The sequence below is a fragment of the Taurulus bubalis genome (genome assembly GCF_910589615.1).
Source record: "Taurulus bubalis genome assembly, chromosome: 20".
NCBI classification, from domain to species: Eukaryota; Metazoa; Chordata; class Actinopteri; order Perciformes; family Cottidae; genus Taurulus; species Taurulus bubalis.
Window position 1 is genome coordinate 15,075,479 of NC_136608.1, and position 25,416 is coordinate 15,100,894.

Here is a 25,416-nt window from a genome sequence, read left to right on the forward strand (position 1 = left end):
TAAAGTTTACATTAAATGATTATAATGCTTTTCCCTTTTTAGAGAGCCTCAGTGAGGAATCGGATTTGAATGCACAATATAATCATAAAGAAAGATTAGATTCATAGAGATTACCTCATCCCCTGCTCTGTAAACTAGACTAATTTAATATAAGAGATAATTATGGCGAATGTCCTACAAACACGTTGATGTAAACTGGAGAACGACGGTGGCGGATGCTCGTCCGCGTTCCGGCGGCGTGTGAGCGACGCCGGGATCGGACTGCCGACACGGAACGGCATCGCGCCAACGTTGCTGCAACCGGCCGAGATCTGAGGAAGCGGTCGCCGCCGTGGCGTTTCGGGATCACAGGTTCTCGTTGGTGTCGCGTTGGCACCGGCTGGCGGTCGAAGGGTTCAGGAAGGGCAGCTCGTCGCCGAAGCCCTGCAGCTTCAGCACCCGACTGCTCAGGTCCAGGCAGCACTGTGAGAGGAAACGCACAATCAGTGGGACATCGGAGGTTCCCAACATGGGGGTCGCACAACTAATCTGAGGGGTCGGGGGATGATTAACAGAATAGGATACAATAAAAAAGCCTTTTCTATATGTCATTTTCTATGGAATATTAGTTAGTTGTACCACTTCAGGCCTGTTAAATTACTCAAAGTTAACAATCTGAGAAGGAAAAATGACTATAATCTACATATTTTAAGTTTGTTTATAGGACACACAAGCCGAGAAGGTTGTAAACCATCGCGCTTCATAACCATATCATGTTCAGATTGATTATGTCCTTCAGTCCAAGTGGGTTCTTCATGCGTCTCCCTTCGCATAGCCGAAACAATTTGTAAGGGAACAGAAGTTTAACAAACAAAACTCTAAGTATTCTCTTTTTTCTGTTGCTTTTTCTTCTGAAGATGTGAGCATTATCCTCGTGTCTACAGTTCTTAGATCAACACATCCAGTAGCTATTGCTCTATTTGGGAAGGTAACAATGTATTAATAAGTGTAAATGGGATACAATATGTGGACTTAACATCACTCATCCAAATCCTTAGATCTTGGTTGAATTTTCCTCCATTTAAAACCTTTGTTTCCACTGATATTTAAGATTATTTATTTTGTCTATTGAGCAGATGAATAACTGTGTTTTGCTTCAAAACTTTCAAAAGATGACACATCTCTAGTGGTAGTATATGAAAGACACTTGTAGTAACGTACTGGTTTCACTGGGATGAACAGGTTGAGCATCACGTTTTCTAGAGTTACAACCAAAGATTACTTTCAATTATTTTGACAATCGTTTTATTATTCTTGTTTGATCAATAAAGTCAGAAAATTGGGAATTTTCACATTTTTCCTAAATCCAAATGTGATGTGTTTAAATCTCTTTTTTGTCTCGCTTCGCCAACAGCTGGAACTGGGGAATGTTTGGGGATTTCTTTTTGCTTGAAAAGATAAACAAAGTGTTCATCATGAGAATGACGTTTGTATCTTCAGTAGAAAGTAAGGATGAGTTGTTTTTGCGGTCCTTATGTTAACGATCTATTTAGCCAGTAATCATATTTAATTACTATATTGTTCATGGAAATTTGTAGAGCAAATTCATCACAGGGAAATAAATGTTCATCTAACATTACAAAGTCCTGAAGGGCTAATTTACAAAATTAGGAAAAAAGAGCTTATGTGCCTTAATGCCCTCAAGTCTCTCCTTAATGTGATTTTGGGAGGATATTAACCAGATTCAACAGATGTAATACTGGAACCAGAGGGGCTCTGAGAGTTCAGGCCTCCGGCAAGGCCATTAAGTGAAAAATAGTGCGTGCAATGCGCCCCAGGATTTGAATACGCTCCCAAATGTATTGGGTTTTTCCTTTGTGTATTTGCTACACCCTTCCAACAAGTTTCATAAAAATCAGGGCGGTAGTTTTTCCCATAATCCTGCTGACAACAAGCCCCAAACATAGCGTGGCTCCGTGGCGAGAGAGCATACCTTCAGGTTACCAGCGAGTCTTTTTATGAGGTTTAAATTGCATTTTCATACATTCAATTTCAACAATTCCACCGCACAAGATGTCCTCAATTCGCTCTCATCTGGGTTCTGCCTGCACAGTGGATATCGAGCAGATAGCTGGGACCCTAAAATAACACCAGCAGCCTTATTTTAGATAACACCAAATATAGTACAGCTCCTTTTAAGAATGTGTGCCTCCATCTTTCCCCCTAATGGGTTTTTTCTTCTTCTTTTTAAAAGTCGTTTTAATGCAGCTGGTTCTTTCAAAACACACACACACACACACACACCAAAAGATAAGGCTTTTAAAAATATTAGCAAAGCAAATGAGGACCTTACTTTGAGTTCCAACAGAGTGTGAAGACCCAGGCACAGCTCAAACGCCTCGTCCTCTGCAAGTGGAAAAGGGAAAGGAGAGATAAGAGCAGAGGAACTGAGTGCATTACGAACACCCTCATTTGAACATGCATGCATTAGGCTGAATCTACAAGAACATTATTATTATTAGTATTATGTTAATGAGTGCTGATAATTGTCTGTACTGGACGGCTTTGGAAGCAGCGAAGTGAGAGTTTTGGAGCCAAAGTAAGAATGTAATGTCCGTGAAAGAGTCCGGCGCTGAGATTGAATTAGTCGTTCACTGAAGCGGAGGAATCGAGGAGAAGAACAGACAAGAACTGCAGCATGAGTAAGTGTGTGTTTTTGTCTTGTTCTTCTATCTCTGTGAGGACCAGATAACAAGGGGAAAAGTCAGGAGAAATCAAAGCAAGGACACAATATTTCTATAATTGAATGGTTTGGGGCTCTGGAAATATAATCTGATTTAGAAGGAATACTTTGACTTTTTGGGACATTTGTTAATTCATTTAGTTTTGTTGTTGCTGCGAGTTGGAGGAGAAGTTCGATACTCTCACGTCTAAACAGTAAATATGAGGCGACAGCCAGCAGCTGGTTCTCTTAGTTGACGTTAGGATTAGAAATAGTGGGAAACGGCTCGTCTGCTCTGTGCTACACCGGCGCCGCTAAAGCTCACTAATTAACACCTTAAATCTGGTCGGCTTAGTGTAAAAACCAAAGTGTAAAAACGATATGAAATGTGTTATTTAGTGCTTCAGAGGTGCTGGTTGCCTGATTTATTTCTCCCTGCCGGTAGTTTTTCTGCTAAGCTAAGCTAACGCTCTCCTGGCTGTAGTTTCATATTTATAATAATAATAATAATTCAAAGTTATATAGCGCTTTTCTAAATACTCAAAGACGCTTTACACTGGGAACAAGAGACACAGACAGACAGAAGAAAACAAACAATGGAAATAAAAAGCTAACAAGAAAACAAACAGAATATTTTTGGTAAAAAAGGTGTCATCATGTGACACTACATTTGTTTGGGAATTTATAAAAACAAAATCTATACTGTAGGTTTGCAAAACCACTGAATAACTGAATATTTCATGTATTCATGGTTATTATATTGTTCTAAACATCCATGAAGAATGTGCTCACCTGCACACAAATACAACTTTTTTTTTAAGCTGGAAAAACAAATGTATGTCATGAACCTCAAATTCAATGAAAAGAAACTGGAAAAAGAAAAGTCCTTAAAAGGAAAGTGAGCTCTGTCATGACCAAAATAAACTACCCTTCCAAAGATGGCGACTTTTTCCTCTCCTTTTATCTGCAGATTATTTATATTTCTCTTTGGACCGGTGCCTGTTGACTGAAGCATCAATGACCACGTATCTCATGAAACAGGCAGTTGGGTTTTCTGTTAATTAAGTTGGTAGCACTTTATAATAAGCACTCACTATTTAAAGCATGAATAAACACTGAATTCATCATTTATAAAACATTATTCCAACAGTAACTCATTATTATGCAATTCATAAACAGTTATAAATCTTTCATTCTTGATTAATAAGCTTTACAAATGATCTTATTAATGATCAATAAGTTAATACTTAATTTACAAATGGTGAATCCATCATTTATAAAGTATAGAAACCCAAGCTTATTAATCAAGAATGAAACATGTATAACTGTGTTTATGAATTGCATACTAATGAGTTACTAATGAGTGTTCATGTTGGAGCTATGCTTTATAAATGATGAATTAAGTGTTTATTCATGCTTTACTAATGCTAAATAGTGTGTACTATAGCATGATAGTATAGTATATAATAGTTCCTGTTGGCTCAATGCTGCTCATGTGTCTGTTCAGCCATGATGACCATCATGATAATGATCTTCCACTTCTTCAAGAAAACAAACACAGACGACGTAAACGCTTTCATACAACATTATTGTGCTGCATTGGCAATGTAAAGTGGGAAAGATAGACATTTATTTGCCTGAAAATATTGTTAATTACTGCTTTAACATATTATTCTCTCCCCAGCTTTCCTTTTATTTAATGATTTTTTTATGCCTTGAGTGCTTTGAGGAGACGAGTTAGGATTCGCTGTCTGAATGTTAAGTGTCTGTTTGAACAGAATCTCCAAAGAGACGACGCAGCAGGTGAATTCATATTTCTCATATTTCTCTGCTCTCATGACCTTCACATTTGTGGTTTCAAATGAAATATCTTAACAGCTGTTGGATTGGATTGCCGTGACATTTGGTCGACCCATTTCTGTCCCCCTCGGTATGAATCTGAATAACTACGGCTCTAGTTTTTGCGGTTTGCCTCATCGTTGGCACCAGTCAGCTTCATCGGCCCTCGACGCTGCTTTGTTTCACAGATGTGTCGTAACGACGTCATGGAGGTTGTAACACCTTGTATCTCCACAGTTCTCGGTCTGCCGGTTTCCCTTTTTGAAGCATGAATACAGACTACTGCCATCTGCTGGTATGGAGAGTTATTTCCTCTCAAGCAGGTGTAGAACGTACAGGTGTTGGCCGATGGCTGTAGTTTTTGCGGTGTGTTCAAGTGCAACGCCACTAGCTCTTTGATGTTGGTTTGGTGCATCTGTGCTATCAATCTGTCAAAAGCCCAATATGTCTAAATGAGCAAATACTGTGCCTGCCATGCTAACCAATTAGCAAAGGTTAGCATGCCAACACACTGAATGAGATGGTGAGCGTTGTAAACATTACACCTGCTCAACGTCAGCGTGTTTTCAGTGTATTGGCGGCATGTTAGCATGCTGACGTTAGCATCTACGGCCTCACAGAGCTGCTGGTTGAAGACAAATCATTCAAATAGTTCCACGTGTATATTTAGCGTGACTCCTACCTTTGACAAAGGCTGAACACTGGACCGTCTGTCTGCCCAGCTGCAGCTGCAGACCCGGCACTGAGCTGCTCCCACCGCATGGTGAACTGTCCTGAACGGGAACCAGTCTGATAACACACACACACACACACACACACACATAGCAGGAATATGTAATTACATTTTATACGGTAGCTGTCTCCTGCAAATAGATTTTTTCTCGTGTGTCACTCAATCAAATGCTTGTGCAGCTGGGATTTTGGAGACAAACAAAACACCGATATTTAACCTTTTACTGGTTGCCTTGGATTTAAACTTAATAAGAGAACAAAATGTCACAAGCCAGTGCACTGACTCTGATCTAAAGACTCAGCTTCATTTGGCATTTAAATATCTTTCCTCCGAGACGAAGGTGATGTCTGATCTTTAAGGATCGGGATTAAAAACCGGCCTTAAGAATTTATGATAATCATGACTAAATCCCCCCTAAAAGCTTATTTTGTTCTAGCAAATTATTTAAATGTTTATTTAATTCTGATTCCTGTTGTTTTTATTGGCAGGTGTTATATATATATAGTGTGTGTGTGTGTTTGCAGGGGTTTCTCACCCCAGCCTCTGGCAGCAGGAGCTGGAGATGTGGTTGTGTTGGCTGCCGGTGTTGATGGAGGCTTTGACTTCAGTCTCGCAGCACTGTGGGGAGACAGAGGAGGATCCTGAGTGTCACAGTGTGACTTCGTTCCACTTCAGTCGGGCGCCGCAGCATCCAGTCACAACTGCACATTTACACAACTCTAGGGAGCCTCTGAAAACCACTGATCTCTTTTTCTTTTTCAACTAATCCATTCTGCTCCCACTACGCTCGTGAAACTGCCAAACTGAAAAATAAACTCAGTCGCCTGTTAATCAACAAAAAGAAAACACATCTCCCATTGGAGTGTTTCCAAGCCAGCAAGTTTTGCTGCACGGTTTGGTTCAAATGTTATTTTGTGTATGTAACTTTATCTATTGATTCTGTGTTGGACTCTTAAATCACTATTTGTCCGTTAAATGCTGCAGGCGTTTGGCTCAACAGTTAGTAATCAAGTTAATTATAAACCAACGAGGACATTCTGCGTCAGAGATCATGAGTTTTATCATTAGCTGATGTGTTAAGTTCATGTTGCTGACTCTGTTTCCTGACAAGATGCTGATGTTTCCGTTTGTTGAACACTTTGATGTTTCAAAAGACTTAATGATCTCAAAAACATCACCAGAGCATGAAATGTTAACCAAGCGAGTCACAGGTGCATTTAACTCTATGACCAAGCAAACACTGGCAAGAAAAGTGATCCGTGACAAGCTGCATTGTTCATTTGCACGCTGTAAAAAACGTATTTCTTTATAATGCGATGAAATGAAATGACAAATAATGAAAGGAGTCGCTCTTGTCTACAACGCTGCAGATCCTCTGAGCTCTACGGAGCTTTTCAACATCTTTCGGCTCATTGTTTTGGTGTTATTGCCACCAACGTTACTGATTTAGTTCACTATATGAGAGTAGTATATTAAACTCTCTGCAAAAAACATCCCATGTTCCCATAATTTGAGATGGAGTTTTACATTTATAAACATCTTCTGCCGCTCTGTTGCCTTCAGGCTACTTTCCTGCCACCAGAGGAAACCCGACAGCGCAGCAGATTGTTATGGTTTATGGAAGCTGTTTTTCTTTTTGTTTGCATCCTGTGCACAAGTAGGAATGTGTCTGTGGGTGGAAATAGACTAACGGTAGAATGAAGGATGTATTCAGAACATATGGTGAACCTGCATGCATGTGAGATAAGCAGTGAGCAGGTACCACCCCCACACTGTGAACTGTGCATCATGTATAAATTAAATATGCAATATCAAATGTATCACAGCTACATTACTCAACACTCTTTCATTGCTATATTTTGGTTCTTCAAAATGTTGCTTTCAGATAACTCGCAGTTCAGGATACAGCAACGTTCTTAATGTTTTAGTGGAGTTTTATTAAAGGAACAAGGTCAAAGTCCTCACAGGCAGAGCAGTCAAAATACTACTTCACTACATTTATCTGTCAGTGTTTTTATACCCTTATTACGGCACAAGGACACGGCCATTTATCTCCAAACTGAGGTGTCAAGTGTTCCTTTATTTAATCCTCCTACTTCTTCACATCCTCACAAAGATGATATATTTGATGTATTATTTTCTCGGCGTTGCCAGTCTTTGGGATTCATTCAGTTTTTGCTGTTTACTTCTTAAATTGTTAACTGTTTTAGGATATTTATCTCAGATTGTTGGATGGTTAACATGTAGCACCTTTCAGCCTATTGGTGTGTATATATATATATATATATATATATATATATATATATATATATATATATATATATATATATATATATGGAGATAGCTATGTTCAGTTTCCGTGAGCCTTGTTTTGATCCTCACTCACTGGACAGACTGGACTCCTTTGTCCTCGTGGTTTATCAGCAGGATCACAAACCTGCTCTTTTATCTCCGTCCCAGCGGTGCAGAAATCCTACAGTTTAAAAATAGCCGCCGAATGAGTAACGGAGGAACACTTTGCATTTAATAAGTTGATGATACAACCGAGCAAAGCACAATGAGTAATAGGGCAAAAAAACGCTGAATCTATACCAGAAAAGTCTGAAGTGGTTTGCTCATTTTAAAAATACACTCGCAGAAGCTGTGCTGCATACTTTTAACGCCACAGGGAACAGAAGCTGTTTGATCACTGAATTGATTTATTTCAAGAGATAATATTGGCTGCGTCCTTGATACACTTATCTTATCTCTTAGTGTTAAAAATTGGCAATATTTATCTACTGTCTGTCTGTCCACAGCTGAACTAGCCCACTATACCGGACTGTCAGTCTCATATTTGTTGTGCTCGTTCATGGCTCAAGGAGCTCTCGTGGGTGCGGTGATTCACACTTTTTTAGAACATATTTATTGACTGTGTTTTATGACATCATTGACTGCTGACTCCTCTTCCGTTTGGGGCAGCGAGGGATCAGCAACGGCCTCAGTAGCCAAATGCTCTTCTGGCAATCGGCTAAAAAAACAAAAATGCATCGTCTGCTGCAGGCAACATGTTGGCATCCATGGAAATCCAGTATGTTATGATCCACTACATTTAGGCCCGATACGAGATGAAGACATTTCGCGGCCATCTTGACTGCGACAAGAGAGACAGTTGAGCGAGAGTCAGCAGATGCAATCGCTCAGGGAAACTCCTTATTGTTAAAGTCCACAAAAAGCGCTTGTTGTGATGGGAAGAACCCGACCGACCGAGAGATAAAACGCCGTTCTTTTTATGTGACTTGTTGGACAGCGGTGGAAACGTGAGTGAGAGGAGTGGCGATGTTTGTATGGAGGTTGGTGAGCTCCTTGTTTTCTAAAAGACTTTTCAATAGCACGACTGAATATTTAGCTGGATGAGACACAAGATTTCAGATCAGAAAGATCACGGGAAAAGTAAAGAGAGGCTGAACAATACTAAAGCTTCTCTTTCCTGATTTTATACGTGAAGATTGTGCCACACAGGCGACTTCTCCGCCTGTGAAAACCGTCTAATGTTTTCTTTTGGTTACCACTTTTGTCGGATTGGGCTCGAGGTTTTTCTTTGAAAGCTTGATGAAGAGAGACTTGGGCATTTACCAGCTCAATGAAAACCCTAATTAGCTGCATTGTGGGAAATGTATGATTAAGTGCTTGACTTAGAGTCAGATTTTCTCAGCCAAAGGTTGGCCATTGTTTTTTAAATACATATGTTTTATTATAAAACTGAAATCCTTGAACGCCCGTTATCTTAACCCTAATAAGTAAAAAGTATGTTTGCCTTTTATGAATAGCAGCTAGTGGAGAGTTGACAGGAGATAAGTGAAGAGAGATGTGTCAGCTTGGTCATGCACCGATTCCTTCAGTGTGCAATGTCCTAAACCACTGATGTGTGCATACTGCTGTGCTGCCGCCTTTACTGCAGTCGCTAATTCACACTGTGGACAGGGAGCTCGTAAAACAAGGCAAACAAGGCCGACTCCTTTGTTATTAAAAAGGATTTAGCGAGCCACACAAAGGTTTGCGAGGTGTTTTTTTGTGTAGCTTTCTGTGAGCCGAAGCGAAACAGCTGCACAAACTGTAACGCCGATTCAAACCACGCAGTTTGTACATTTCAAGCCCTTGTAGCCCACATTTGTTTCGGGCCCATGTGGACGTGTTAACCAGGTCGAACTCAGGTCACCATGACTCAGCACTCCGTTGTTCTGCTCCGGCCAGACAGCCGCTGGATCCTGCCAAGCTTCTCATGCTTTGTCGGGGAGGAATAAACACAAAGTGGGCTTCGAGGGATGAGTCATGGGCGCAGATTGGTGCTGTCTTTGCATCGCCTCGTGTTTTTCAGAGTAGAACGTGGCAAAGCTTTGTGAGCGGTGCCGTACCTTGCATTGAACAACCAGAGCCGCGAGGAGGGTGGAGCTCTCCGTCTTCTCCGCCGGCGGTCGGGCTCCGGCTTCGCTGCTGTCGTCCTCCTCGTCCGACCGGAGGCTCTTCTCGCTCTCCTCCAGGGACTCCCTCTCCTCCGTGGAGTCGTCGGCGGTGCTCTCGCTCCTCTCCTCGGCGTCGGCGGGTCCGTCCTTGGAGTCGGCCAGCGGGGAGGGAATCCTGCCGTTGGCGTCCCGGGCCTCGCCTCGCAGCCGCGTGATGTTCCCCTCCATCAGGCGGCGCTGGACGATGCTGTGGGGTTGCTAGAGGCGGGAGACACGAGAGAAGATGCGTCCAGTTTTACCACAGCAATTATTTGACCAATACATGTTTTTATGATGGCGGATACGGATGTTGAGTTGAGCAAGACTTGATGGTTACAGGTTCTCAAATGTGAGACTTTGCTGCATTTATTGCCCATTACGTTACTGTAAATGTAATATATCTGGGTATTGAACTGTTGGCCGGACAAAACAAGACATTTAAAGACTGGGATGGATAGTTTTCACTTTGTTCTGATGTTATAGACCAAAGGAATGACCAGTTAATCAACAATAATCATCAGATAAATCAATAATATAGACTATTAGTAGTAGGAATTAGTACGCTCTCTGAAACACAAGAGACCATAAAGTGGAGTAGCGCTTTAATTGGAACATTAATGACCAGAAGATTGACTGAGTACCTTCCTACTTATTTCTCAGCACTGCCAGTTACACACTAAATGAAGTTAGTAATTAAGGTGTCGGACAAAATAGCTGCTGTGTGAGGAGGTACAACGTGTGTTGTGGTTTAATTGCAAAGCTGTAACACAAGGGTTTAAGTTTTCTGCCAAAGTTGTCACTCCATAAATGGTCAATGCATTTCTAGTACCACTGATGAAGCTGGAAAAGAGAGCATGTGTGTGCATCAATTATTACATTGGATTACAAATGACTGATTTGTACCTTTTAAATTAATGCATAAGCAGACTGCTGATTTATATATTATATTAATTTGAGCATTGACATTGACAGTAAATACAGCTTTCAGACTTGGGACCCTGCAAACACACACACACACACACACACACACACACACACACACACACACACGTAGCAAGCAGAGACCATTTTAACTGTGATGCTCAGGTGGTTTTAAGGGCTGCTGTTTGACAGCGTAGCATCGGCTGTGGCATTTCACTTCCTCCTCCTCACAAAATAACACGCTGAGATCTGAATTGCTAACTTTAGCTTCAGTGGGGGGAAATAAATTACCTTCCAAACTACCTGCTGTCACATAATCATGTCATGAAAGCCAATTCAAGCGACTGCTTTCAGGTCATCAGTGTCAGCGGACATTAAAGGGTTTCTAGCATGGTTTTCTGCCTGTTGTTTGCTAATGCTAACACACAAGCAGCTGCATGCCCTGTAAAGTCTATAGTCTACAGTTATATTGTTATATTCCTATATTGTAACTTCTACACTATTGTATTTGTCTTATGCATAGACATTTTATTTCTACGGTCTCATGTCTTGAAAGCTCATTTCTATGTGCATAATTTTCTTTTCATACATTTAGCCGCAGCATTGTTGTAGAGACTTTTCATTTAGGACATAAAAGGACATTTTGACAAGTCATATTTCATGGAAACTTCACCCCTGGGCCAAAGTGTGGAACAACAGGCTGAATAACCGCCTCACCAGCCAACATCGGCATCTGTGGAGCCATAAAGTTGCCATTTTAAGTGTCTTGGTTGAACGCCAGTCTCAAAACGGACACCCATCTGTCTCCCCTCTGTTCTCTCTGTGCTGTCAAACAGCCCTCCATCTCGCTCCTCTTTCCAAATGCAATCAACAGGTCTGGCGGCCGCTGTGCGTTTACGGAGAGCTCTTTCTGGACGTTTGACCCTCCATCAGATCCGTCTTCTGGTGGCTGAACTGATGTGTGTAGATACAATAAGGATGGAAAAGATTCTCTCCCCTGTTTTTCACATTACTGGTCATTATTTAGTGTTTCTGCTCTGATTAGCATGCACATGGCAAAGCTAGATTTTGCCATTAAAGTATTCCTGACTTGAATTTAAATGAAGGACGATTTCATGGGTGAGCGAGCAGCAAGGAGAAATGGAACAATAAATCAGAAAAGGCATCGAGCCCCAAGAGACCGAGGCTACAGCCTCAACATGATCATCTCTGAGGCGTGTGGCTTTAATGCAACACCTTCAGATCATGGACAAGTCATGTCTGACCGTCTGCAGGTCAACGAGAAGTGATCAAATAAAATGCTGTATAAAAAGAAAAAAAACGTTTCAGAAGTATATTTTGTGCTATTCATAGATCTCTCTCTTTCTCTCTCTCTCTCTCTCTCTCTCTCTCTCTCTCTCTCTCTCTCTCTCTCTCTCTCTCTCTCTCTCTCACCACCGTGTCTATTTAGTCCATTCGTTTCCCTCCAAGCTCCAGCTGTGGGCCGGCTCCTCAACAGGAAGTGATGATCCTCTCATCTCTCCTCTTTCCATCTCTCCTCTCCTCTTTAGATCTCTCCTCTCCTCTTTAGATCTCTCCTCTTTAGATCTCTCCTCTCCTCTTTACATCTCTAGTCTTTCCATCTCTCCTCTCCTCTCTACACCTTTCCTCTTTCCATCTCTCCTCTCCTCTTTCCATCTCTCCTCTTTCCATCTCTCCTCTCCTCTTTCCATCTCTCCTCTCCTCTCTACACCTTTCCTCTTTCCATCTCTCCTCTCCTCTTTCCATCTCTCCTCTTTCCATCTCTCCTCTCCTCTCTACATCTCTAGTCTTTCCATCTCTCCTCTCCTCTCTACACCTTTCCTCTTTCCATCTCTCCTCTCCTCTTTCCATCTCTCCTTTCCTCTTTCCATTTCTCCTCTCCTCTTTCCATCTCTCCTCTCCTCTCTACACCTTTCCTCTTTACATCTCTCCTCTCTTCTTTCCATCTCTCCTTTCCTCTCTACATCTCTCCTCTCCTCTTTCCATCTCTTCTCTCCTCTTTCCATCTCTCCTCTCTTCTTTCCATCTCTCCTTTCCTCTCTACATCTCTCCTCTCCTCTTTCCATCTCTCCTTTCCTCTCTACATCTCTCCTCTCCTCTTTCCATCTCTCCTTTCCTCTTTCCATTTCTCCTCTCCTCTTTCCATCTCTCCTTTCCTCTTTCCATCTCTCCTCTCCTCTTTCCATCTCTCCTCTCCTCTCTACACCTTTCCTCTTTACATCTCTCCTCTCCTCTTTCCATCTCTCCTTTCCTCTTTCCATCTCTCCTTTCCTCTCTACATCTCTCCTCTCCTATTTTCATCTCTCCTCTCATCTCTTTACATCCTGATTTATTTCCTTCCTCTCTTACTTCCTTTCCTTTCTCATTCCTCTTCTCTGGTCGTCTCCTATTTTCCTTGTATTACCTTTTCATAATTTTCTTTTCCTCTCCTCCTTATTGGGTTCAAATTCTCTTCCCTTTCTCTTCTTTTCTTTCCACAGTTCTTCTCTTTTCCCCCCGTCTTCTATCCTCTCCTCTCCTTTCTTTTACTTTTCTGATTTCCTTAACACACATCTCTTGTCTTCCCTCTTCCTCTCCTCATATCATTTCTCATCTCCTCTTTTATCCTCTCCTTATAATTTACATCACTATTATTGAAAATCAAAAACACTATTCATGCCTTCCACTGATATCATTCATTCCCATAAAACCAACTCAAACCGTGGGCCTAACGCGAAAACAATTTAAAAAGTAATCTTCTCTGCAGGAGCTCTTCACATTGATCTCCTTGACACCTGAACTAATCAAATTCAATCAGCAGCTCCTCTTTAGAAATTATTTATATTGTCGCGTTCTCGACATCAACCTCTTCCTCTCCGTGTGTTTGTTCTAACAATAATCAGTTGACCTCTTTTCCACCTGCACTCACTGGATAAATCACACATTTATTAGCAGAAATAACACTAATCATCCTCTTGGGCCAATTAGAAAAGCACAGCGTTTTCATTACAAATCAAGGGTTATGTCATCTTTTAGTGGGTGAGTCTGTGTATTTTCATGAGATTGATTATTAAGGCATACCACAGTGTTTCTATTCAACATGGGCAATGATGTCATGCAGAGTTTGATTCTTCCTCCTCTGAGCTCTCATGAGACTTCATGGAAGCAAAGATCGAATCTGATCCACACAACGAACACAATGTGATTTCATTTCAATGGCAGCCGTCTGTTTTTGTTTTGCTTCGCCCAGACTGCTCCGGAGTCAGCTGGAGAGCAAATCACGTTGCCGACATTGATTTTGCGAGCAGGCGACATTCAGTGATTCCACATGTTGTCTGTGACGGTTCAGGGTGAATTAGAGCAATGTTTCACCTCACAGGCTGCACTTGATCTTTGTCTGCTTTTCCATATATTGTGTCGAGGCAATGAAGATCCTTTAAAACCCGTGGCGTCTAATTGCAGCATTTTACATCATAACTCGGTTAAATATGAACACATTTTTAGAGTCTTTCCGAGGATATCATCATCTCCGATTTCCCTCACAAATAAATGTCCATTAATCCGCTCGGGAATCCTAGAATGTGTAACTCCAGAACGGCTTGAGAATCACCTTTAAAGCTTTCTTCCATATTAAAGTAATACGTTCATTGGAACATGCTAATAGCTAATTCTGCATGCTTTTTAAAGGTGCCCATTTGCCAATATATTAATGTGATATTATGTGATTTGGCATCAATTATGTCTTTATGGATTTTCTGTCATGAATTCAAATGAAGACAGCAGGAAGCGGCGTCCCACAAAGACTTTATTATACACGATGCAACCTGCTGGGAATTGTTTTATTATTTATTGTTGAAGCATGCCGAGGTGAAATCTGCCTGTTCTCCGCATGCAGAGGGATTTTGGACGATATCATCTTGAATGTTTATCGCTCGCCCCCGCTTTTAGGATGTCGTAAATATTGCAGCCGCCATCGTTTATTAAGTTTAGGAGAGAATTAATGGCATCGATTTAATACTGAGGCCTCCGGAGAGCTCCCTCGTCTTCGCTGGAACATCTTCTCTCATTAGTCAAGTTCACGTGAACTTAAAAGATGGTTATGCTATTCTATTTTGTCATCGCCGACAAATCCAGTGAAGAGAGGCTTCGAGTAGGTTTGTGTCCTAAAAGACGAAAGTATATTTTGAAAAGCCTGAGTTTGCCTGTGACAAGCATAAATTGACACTTTGGAAAACGTTTTCCAGTATGAAAAATGAGGAGCTGTGTGTGTGTGTGTGTGTGTGTGTGTGTGTGTGTGTGTGAAAAGGACGGACACTGTGTTCCTTCGTCTATTAATTCGTGGTCTGTTGCTAATGTTGCTAATGTTGCTGATGTTGCTGATGTTGCTGATGTGCGTCCTGCGGTGACCCCTGAGCTCTATTACTGGTCCAAACCAGTCCTCAAGACAACTGTTAATGTATGACTCCAGCATCCTCTTCCTCCTCCTCTTCCTCCTCCTCCTCCCTGACTCTTTTTCTCTGTATTTATCCCTCTGCAAGTCAGATTAGAGGCTTCATTGCCATGTGGACTAATTATCTGACTGCAACAGGCATCTCTCTCTCTCTCTCTCTCTCTCTCTCTCCCTCTCTCTCTCTCTCTCTCTCTCTCTCTCTCTCCCTCTCTCTCGCTGAATGATTAGTTCATTATTCTGTTTTTACAATCAATACATTGTTCATTCATTGGTCTTTGCCTGTACAACGTGTGTATTCTGATGTTTTTATCTTACTACATTGGTGCTGAAAACATTAGTTGATCAACTGATTGCTCCGTCATGAAGCCTCTTTTATCAAACCATCAAACAAACACAAGACTTTCACTCAGGAGACCGCTGTTTGTTTCCAGTGTAAAACCAAAAGTAAACATTTCTACACAAAAAAGTCAGTTGTTTCTTTAAGGCAGCTACATTGTTGCATTATGTCGATGCGTTATTGTTTTAACACAAACCAGGAGAGTTAGATGAGAAGATCGATACCTCTAATATATGTTAGTTAAAGCTACAGGCTAAAGCTGGTTAGCTTAGCTTAGCACAAAGACTGACTATATATATACATATATATATATATATATATATATATATATATATATATATATATGTATATATATTTTGAGAGTCTTGATTTACCAAAATATAGATTTTTAGGACAATAACTTCATAAATCATCCCAATGACTTGAACTTAAAGTGGTTCATCGATAAATCGATCAACAGAAACAACAATTTTGATCATTAATTAATAATTTTAGTAATTTATCAAGCTTCTAAATGTGACATTTTGCTATGTTTTTGTACCAAACCAGAATTATTTTCTAAATGTGAATTATCATTATTTTCTGTTTCTACTTTTGAGGCAGAGGTGTCATTATTCACGACCAACAAATGAACAAAAACTCCTCCTCCTCCTCCCTGTCTCAGTATCCGGCGTCCTCTCCTCTGCTGTTAGGGTTGTGTTGTCGTTTTTGTTTTTGTCGTGTATTTTTAGCCTCCCGCCTTCCTCCTCTGAGGGAGCAGCTGGGGAAGGGTTGCCACCCATCCCCAGCTCCAGATGCCACGGAGAGCGACGGGTTCACCCTCACCTCTCTCCAGCCCACCTAATGGTCCCCGAGCTAATAATACACCCCGAACCCGGTCTTAACGTTGTTTGTTTTGGAGGCGACAGGAAGAGGCGAACTCCCCATCACACTGAGCGACATCGTCGTGTTTGCTCTTCACTTTGAAGCGCCACTTTGCCTTCTGGGGGAAAATAAACAACCGAGTTTGTAGAATGAATCTGGATGAAAATATAAACCTGCACTGTACTCCATCTGCTCGAGTGAATTCAGGACTGGAGATATAACGCCTCCTCACACTGGTGTGTCTATATTTAGGAAATGTCTTTTTTGGAACATAATGGACAGAATGTTTAGTAAACTATGACTTAAGTTGTATTTAATGCTCTTAACTGCTCCGTCCCTCCTGTGCCGACATGTAAGCCCAGTTCTGTAGCTTTTGATCATCCTCAGAAAGCACCTTGAGACTGCAAGCTCTCGATTAGGCAGGCCTTCACTCACACACACACACACACACACACACACACACACACACGGGTTTCCGACTCACTCATCTGTAAGAGAGCGACATGAGCAAATGGACAACTAAGCTGCAGGGAGAAGAAGAAAGAGGCTTTTCTTCTCACAACAAACGTGTTTACAATTTTATACCAATTTTAAAAACATGTACGTTGACTGCAGTGACACGTCAGTATACACATTAGCTGATATTTCATTTCATGAAGGAATAGTCTTAGTATTTTGAGAAATACGTTTATTTGGTTTCTTGCAGACTACTGTAACCAGCAGTGGGTTAGCTTAGCTTAGCATAAAGACTGGAAACGGGGGGAAACAGCTAGCCTGGCTCTGTTCAAAGGAAAGGACATCTGCCTACCAGCACCTCTGAAGCTCATTAATTCACATTTTGTTTAATTTGTGTGTTTTAGCGGGATTAGTGGGAAAATGTTTGTGGGATTTTTGATTGTTTTGTTCTTGTATTTGGAGTTTGTCGTTGAGGTGAACTCGACCTTTCTTCGACAGCAGCCTGCCAAATAATTTAATTTGTATGAGTTTCACTAAAGAATTTGAGCCAAAGGCCTTTTATGGCCTGACACATTCTGGGAAAACAATGAATTCTTCAAATGTTTGATATTAAATTAGAAATAACCTTTTTTTAAATGTTGGAAGCTTCAACACAGACATCCGATTGGGGTTATTTTTAAGAGTCATCTTTCCTCTTTTCTCATCTTCCTCATTCTGGCCAAATGTTGAGTATGTACACCGTGAGAATACACAGCGGTTACGCAACAACTCTGTTCATGCTGAGCTCAGGTGTTAATGTAACCCTGATGTTTCCAACCCAGTAACCCAAACACACACAGATGTACTCTCATTCTCTCCAGTTCTCTCTTCCTACAGCTCACACCCACGTATCTACTCAAAGCCCTACATGGTGCTACGTAAAACATCCAGTAAACCGTGCATCCTCCATGACCTCATCTCCAGCCGTCTCTCCCCTTCCCCTCCATCGCTCTGCGTTAAAGCGCTGGGTTTTCTGCCCTTTTCATGCTCACTGCTCCACTTACTGTGCAGCACAACATGGCCGGAGTGAAGATGCTGCTGCTGCTGCTGCTGCTGAGGAGAGGGAGAGGACCTCGGGCTAAAGAGCAGCAACATAAATTCACTCTTGCGTAACAGGCTCTGCTGCTGAATTACACACTGGACAGCGAGCAGAAATTAAGAAAGCAAGACGAGGTTGCAGCCAAAGTGTTTGTGTGTGACATGGAAACCGAAAAGCGTCCGCCATCTTCACTGATTCTGTGGCGGCACGCCATTCATTTACATTTAAAGAAAATAGCTCGACATTTTGGGAAACAGGCTTGTTTGATTTCTTTCAGAGAGTTAGATGACTAGATTGACGCCACTCTTTGTGCCTTTAAGTATGAAACTGGAGCAAGGCGATAGCTAGCATAGCATAGCTTAGCTATTTGGTCATTATTCCTATTTAGACTAAAATGTCAGAAAGACAATTACCAAGAGCTCATTTTCAAATTCCTTATTTAGAAGGGTCGAAAGTTAAAAAATACAAAGATATTCGATTTGAAATCATAGAAAACAAATCTCACATTTGAGAAGCTTAAACCAGTAAATGTTTGTCAGTTTCGCTTGTATAATGGATCATCGTAATGGTTATAAGTTAGGTTAATCAACCATTCAATTATTTATGGAGGTAATGATTCATGGAGTTAAAGTATTAATTATTAAGTCAAACATAATTACATTCTGCCTTCTCTAGCAAATCCAGGCGACAACTTCAGAACTGAAAAGTGAAGCCAATGTAGAAGTGTCCTAAACTTGCATTCTGCCTAATGGCCATCAGGGGGCGACTCCTCTGATTCCTTCATCTTAAGCACATCACCCCCACCCTCATCCACCTCCACTGGCTTCCGGTCAAGTCCCGCATCACCTACAAGATCCTCCTCCTCACCTACAAATCCCTCAATGCCCTGGCTCCTCAGTATCTATCTAACCTCCTCCACCCTTACACACAGTCCCGGAACCTTCGATCCTCAGGCACGGGTCAGCTCTCCATCCCTCACACAAAAATGCAAACTTTTGGGGACAGAGCCTTCAGTGTGACAGCCCCCACACTTTGGAACTCTCTCCCCATAGAGCTCCGCAACACACCGTCTCTGGACACCTTCAAAAAACTCCTCAAAACTCACCTCTTCACCAAAGCCTATGTCCTCTAGCTACTGTTGCATTTGTTATGTTTATTTATGTCTTTGTTAAGCGTCCTTGGGTTTCATGAAAGGCGCTATATAAATCCTAGCTATTATTATTATTATTAACTGAAATACCAGGCTTCTAGTAATGAATCATATCTTTTTTTAAACGATGGTTTATTGTTAGAGATCAGCGTCTGACATTCTAGATATGACCTTTTGCTTAAGGAGGCAACAAGCCAGAAGGAAAACAGCCATTCTTCAGCAGTAATTAAATAAAAATCTATAATATAACAGGAAGATGGAAATGTAGACAAACGTCCTGCACACAAACAAGCGTATCCGCGTTATCTCGATGATCTCATCTTTAGTCCGCGAGGGTTCTGCCGCCTCAGACACACATCATGCTTTCTTTACATTTAGTGCATTCACAGGCTGCAGAGAAGAGATACAGGAGGACTGTGTCCCAACGTGGAACATCTCTCGTTACAGATGACATGCTGTTCTCCCCGCGGCCACGTCGGCTCCACAAATTGTGTTTCAGATAACTACCGAGAGGAGATAATTGGTATTATGATAAGAAAGTGGCTTGCAGGTTGAGTCAGATGAGTTCAACATCACGCTGCATGAATCTAATAGAGTTTTGGGGACTTGGATTATCTTTTTCATTTTAATCTTTAATAGTGTTTAGATGTGCAGTTTTGGTTTAAAAGGGAGCTGCCGAAGTCCCAACACATTTATCTTTTGTGAGATCTTTTGTGTGCACTTCTTTTAATGGAAGGAATGTAGATAAGGCTGCAACTAACCCGTCGTTCTCTTAATTAAACAATTTGCCGATTATTTTTTCATCGCTTGACAGATTATTTGTCTCTCGAAGAAATTCCCAAAGCCCATCGTGATATCTTCCAATTTATTGCAGTGTCTCACGATGATTTATAACAAAAGAGGCAAAGAATAGTTTATGAAATGTCACAAAAAGTTTCCAAACATTATCTTGTGTGATGCCAAACCACGAGTCTGGCGTTTAGCATGTTAGCGAGCTAACGTTTGTTAATTAGCACAAGATGACGCCTTCAAATTTCTCTTGGAAGACGAGAATTTCAACTGGAACGCCGCCAGAAGGCGGAAAGTCTGTCGAAAACAACCACCAACCCAGCCCTCAAAATCCAAGATGGCTTCAAAGTATTGGACACATTTTAATTTGGACCTGATGGTGGCGCCAGATGAGAAATGAAGGGATCACCAAAGTTATTACAAATGAATCTTAAGGGGGAGATGAATGTCTGAATCCAGTTTGATGGCAATCCATAATATTTCACTCAAAACCACGAATGTCAGGCAATTACCAAAGTAGTAACAAATGTCCCTTTTCCACCAAAATGTGCTCTTATATGCAGTTTTATTAAACACAGGAACACTTGTTGAAGTTGTTGTCTTACTGGAGTCTGGTAGCATTGCAGAGAGCATATTAATTGTATGTTTTGTACGTTGTTGAATTTGAATATTTGTCCAAAACCTTGTGGATTTTATTTATTATATATTCACTTCTACTGATGGCATCGCACCAGAAAAGAGGGCGGAGATTACCACGTCCAGCCGGTTGCCATGTGTCCATCAATGCCGATTACTGCAGCCATTTCTCCTGGGAATGAATGCTGATTGTAACATTTCCCAATTTTAAAGACATAAGCCAGATGCCAGTGGTTGTTTTTTTTGTCCAGTGGGAAAGGAGCTTTAGATTAATCCTCTGGGGACCATGAACATGTGTGCCAATTTTCATGACAATCCCTCCAAAAGTAGAGATATTACAGTCTGGACCAATGCCAATAACATGACTGAATCGGATAAATAATCATACCTTAAATACCATCGACTTATTATTGGCACACTTTCAGTTTTAAATGTACTACCTCCGGAATACGGGGTCAATAAAGGAGGGAAAATAGGGAAAACATACCAGCCATTAGATCACAAAACGATGTGACTCAGTGAAAGAAGAAGAGGAGGAGGAGGAGGAGGAGGAGGGTAGAATATTTTTTCTAGCAGCAAATGTTGGTTATTAAAACCTGGCAGACATGCCTGCATGTGATATTCACCCAGCACTGCCGGTGCCGCTTAGCGGTGCCAGAGTGATCGTGTCGAGGTTCTTGGAGCGCTCTGGGGAATCTGGAACGCCGCCATGAAACCAGAACTGTGTCACAGGAGAGCGGGAGTAATAAATTGTTCAGATTATCACAGGGAGTTCCTCCAGAGTTTACACCAGCTTCAGTTTATGAGGCTTCTGGAGGAAGAGGAAGTGAAGAGGTTGGGGATGTCTTTCATCCATATATGTCAAGCATAAAATGTGTGTGTGTTCCTGAATGTGTGACGACATCGCTCTCTATTTGAGAGGCCAGTAACCGAGCCCTGTGCTCTGTTACTGTTTGACTTGACGCTTCCTTCCTCTCGGCAAAGTGCAAGGCTCTGAATCTTTCATGGCCCTTTCGACTTCCTGTTCGAGTCGGCACTTAACACAGTAGATGAAGGAGTGTGTTGGTGCAGGAAATGGTGCTCATACTCGAGTTTAGGAGTCAAACAGAGGCCGTCTCCTCTAGAGCGGAAACCGTTGGCCGATTAATCAATCAGTCGGCAGAGAATGCAGCGTTTCATTTGCAAAGATAAGAAAGTAAAAAAGCATTTTCTTCAGTGTGAAGATATCCTGCTTTGTTCCAGGTTTATTTCCGAAAACTGAACAGATTTTGTGATACTAACTGTTGGTTACCTCTAGCATTGACATTATCCTGACATGTATTACTAAATGATTAATCCATTAATTAAGCAGATAATCGGTGGATTAATCAATAATGAAAACAAGGCTTAGCTGCAGCACCGATACAAAAGTTGTATAAAGCCGTTTGTGGCTCCGTGGAATCTGATGAAAAACCTCAAATGATGTCACTTGAGTCAGTGTTGGTTTGATCCAGGCTACATTAGCCGCTACTAGCATAACACGCCTGACTGCGCTGTTGGTAGTCCAGTTGCATTGTGGGCGATGTAGGTGCAGGTCTTACTGAGTAAGAAACGATGCTTGAAATACAATTTGTAATCATGGCTTTGCATCAGCGTCTTGCAGAAGCGGCAACCTATCGAGAAAATATAAAACTATTTTTCTTCTCGTTGTTAACCCTGATGTTTACGAGCTGAATAGTTTGTGCAACAGTTCCTGTAGATTTACAATCACATGAACACGTCTACGGTTTTCTAGACTAGATAAGGGTATTGATGCTATGCTACATACAATGTAACCTTTAAAGTGTTCATCTCTATAAGACTATATGAAATGTATATCTTATTTTAAGCAGGTTAAAAGCAAATGCTGCAATAATAATAAGCAATCCATGAACACAAGACGGCGATGCACGTGGTCAGTAAGGGCGGCTGGGTAACTCGGCATCAATGTGGACTCGCTCTTCCAGTCCTTGCTAATTGGTTAGTGATGGATGTGGACACTTTCCATCATGATTCCACATTGTTATTCTTTTAAAATAAGACTCGCAACTGGAAACAATCCAATTTTGCCACCTACCTACTTCCACTCACACTCTGAGCACCTGGCACAAGCTCTCCAATCACATCCATCATGACCCGGTCGCCTCAAGCGCTGCTTCAGAGTCTCTAAAACGTCCACTCACCAAGTCCTTCGACGTGCCCAGTCTCTTGAGCCCGTCCAGGGGCAGCAGGTCAGCCGAGTCCTTGTGTGAGAACTGGGTGGCCTGCTTCAGACGCCTCTGCTGGTGCAGGATGGCTTTTTCCCGGATGGTGAAGTCGCCTTTCTTCGTCTCGCTCATGGTCCCGGACTGTGAATGGGAAAGCTCTCGTCTTTTCCTTGAACTGGGAGCTCTCTGCAGCAAGACGGCGAGAGACAGAGTGGACGTCCGTGTGCAGAGAGGATGAGAAACCCCCTCCCACCCAAGCTGCTCTTTTTAAACCACAGAATAAACCTGCAGTTGTTGCCTCTTCCACCCTGTTTTGCCCTCACTGAAATGTCCTTCCCCCTGGGCTGGCTGAGCCTCCCTCTCTGTGTGCAGTCCTTGGCATGTGTTGGTCTCAGCAGCTTTGGGAGCTATCCTGTTCCTGGGTGCTCCTCTGATGGAGACATGCGCCTTCCTCACAATGTCAAGATCTGTTCTGTCTGTTAGAGAGGCTGTGTGGTGTAGGTGGGACTGAGTGTGTGATGTCTCCTCCCCTCAGTGCCGCCTGTCCTTGGATCTCTCTCTCTCTCTCTCTGGCACACTCACATCTCTGCTTTCTGGAGTGTATTCTCTCTCTCTCCCTCCCTCCTCTGAGCCCTCCTCTTTCCGTCACACACTCAGACGCATGCTCACCTCCACATTTTCTCAGCAGAGGAAGCACCAAGGAAAAGCACTGCATGCGGTGTATAAAACATATGCACTCTACGATAAAGCCACGGGAATACTGTCATCTATACGCAGCTAGAAGCAGGTTCTCTGCATCTTTGAGTCCTAAAAGTGACATTCTGTCCCTCTGTATCTTGTTTTTAAAGCCCAACACAGTTTGCAGCATCCTGAGCGGTGGAGGTGTGAGAGACATGTCTGTGCTCTGACCCCGATCAGAGGATCAATCACAATCACTGGAGGCAACAATCGATCTCCACTCTGCCTCCACCGGGAATTAGAGAAACCCAATTTCAACCATCCACACCAACCAAAGCTAAACATATCAAATCCATCTGCGTTCGCGACCTCTAGACGATGACACATATTTTAAAATGCAGATGGTTCAGCCTACAGGTATGGAGGGTTTCCTGTGAGACCAAAGACTTTATACATTTGCATGTTTTTCATTGCATTTTAGGAGTGTTTTTTTTCAGCAAATGCATGTTGATGCAAAAATGAAAGCCTTTTTTATATATATATATATATATATATATATATATATATATATATATATATATATATATATATATATATATATATATGCTATTTATTTGAAGGAGACAGTCCCTGTGAAGGTGAAGCAGAAGATACTGTGAAACTGCTGAGATATTTATTGTTTAGAAAGAATGTGCTGCCCCCTGCTGGTCGCCTCTTTTCTTTTAAGTTTAAAGCAAAAATATTGTAATAAATAAAATATATATAAATACTAAAACCATTGCATAAAAACACATAAGGCACTATACAATCAGAATTAATAATACAAAGATAAAACACATAAAAGCCAGACTGGATGAGTTTTCATTTTCTGTTTAAAAATATAAATATAGATGGCACTTTATCACCATAAAGGGACACATGCAGCCTTTTTTTGGAGATGATGCGATCTTGGTATCAAGTGCTAACCTTGTTATGAATATTCCCGACGGAGAAATATATTCAGGCATGTTTGATGTTTGAGTTTTCCTGTTTTAAATTACTGTAAATTGTAAAATATTTGGGTTCAGACAAAACATACCATCTTAAAAAGTCATGGGCTGTGGGATATTTCTTTTTCTTGTTTTAAATAATGATGACACAGTGAACTCTATTGTAAAAACCAGGCCGTTCATCATCATTACATGTAATCATTTACCAGGCTCATGCACTCTTTTGTAATAATTTAGGTCTGTTCACTCGGAAAATAACTTTGCTTTTGATGTACCTTAAGATGTCACATGACAGATGTTAGATGTTATGATCAGCCTGTTCTCTGTGGATTTCTTTCATGAAAGAAAATGCAGAAATTGCGCATTATAAACAGAACAAATAGCAAAACAGACCCCTGAAAATCATCTTTATTATCATGACCTTAATTCCCAAACTGTCAAACAAATAAGTGATGCAGAGACAATCTGAAATCCACTGAATCAAACATTGAAAGTGCTGCTTTGACATAAAACTTCAGGGTTTCAGAAATAAGTTTTGCTTTGAGGCTCATTTGTCACGTCTCTGCAGCGCCGTTCCTTAAGCAAGGAACTGAAATGTACCTTCATGAAAACAAAATCTGCTTTAGCAGAAGAAATAAATAGGAATCAAACACAGCAGTTTTGGTCAGTTGCTGGCAATGTGACAAAGTCTTGCATTTTGTGCTTTTTCTTTTTTTTATCATGTTCCATTAACTGAGGTCGCAGAAGGCACATCGATCATTTCATGGAATTGCGCTTTAAGCTTAGCTTAGTCTATCTCTGGAAAAATAAGACTGTGCAAAGTGTACACACACACACACACACACACACACACACACACACAACAGGTTAAGCTCCCTCATCACCACAACTCTCCAGGAATCTCTTATACCCATAACACTGGCAGTGTAAAACCAAAGACATTTCTTATGATTATCTATGTTCAGACAGGAAATGTGTTTTGTTTCCGAGATATTTTAAGGTTGGTAGTGAATTTTGGATTAACGGACTACGCCAATGCCATATTTGGAGTGTAAACATTGGGAATATTGTGACCCATAGATTTAAAAG

The 25,416-nt window shown here is 41.4% G+C and overlaps 1 protein-coding gene across 1 annotated transcript; it reads right to left on the reverse strand.

Annotated features, from left to right (window-relative positions):
- Positions 1–263: 263 nt before the first annotated feature.
- Positions 264–22,792, reverse strand: nrip2 (nuclear receptor interacting protein 2; the record flags this gene model as incomplete). The annotated part of the gene is made up of 6 exons (XM_079236149.1): positions 264–462; positions 2,333–2,385; positions 5,223–5,329; positions 5,809–5,891; positions 9,668–9,973; positions 22,637–22,792. 6 exons carry the CDS (start codon positions 22,790–22,792, stop codon positions 346–348), a joined length of 822 nt encoding a protein of 273 aa, XP_079092275.1. The 3' UTR covers positions 264–345.
- Positions 22,793–25,416: the final 2,624 nt, after the last annotated feature.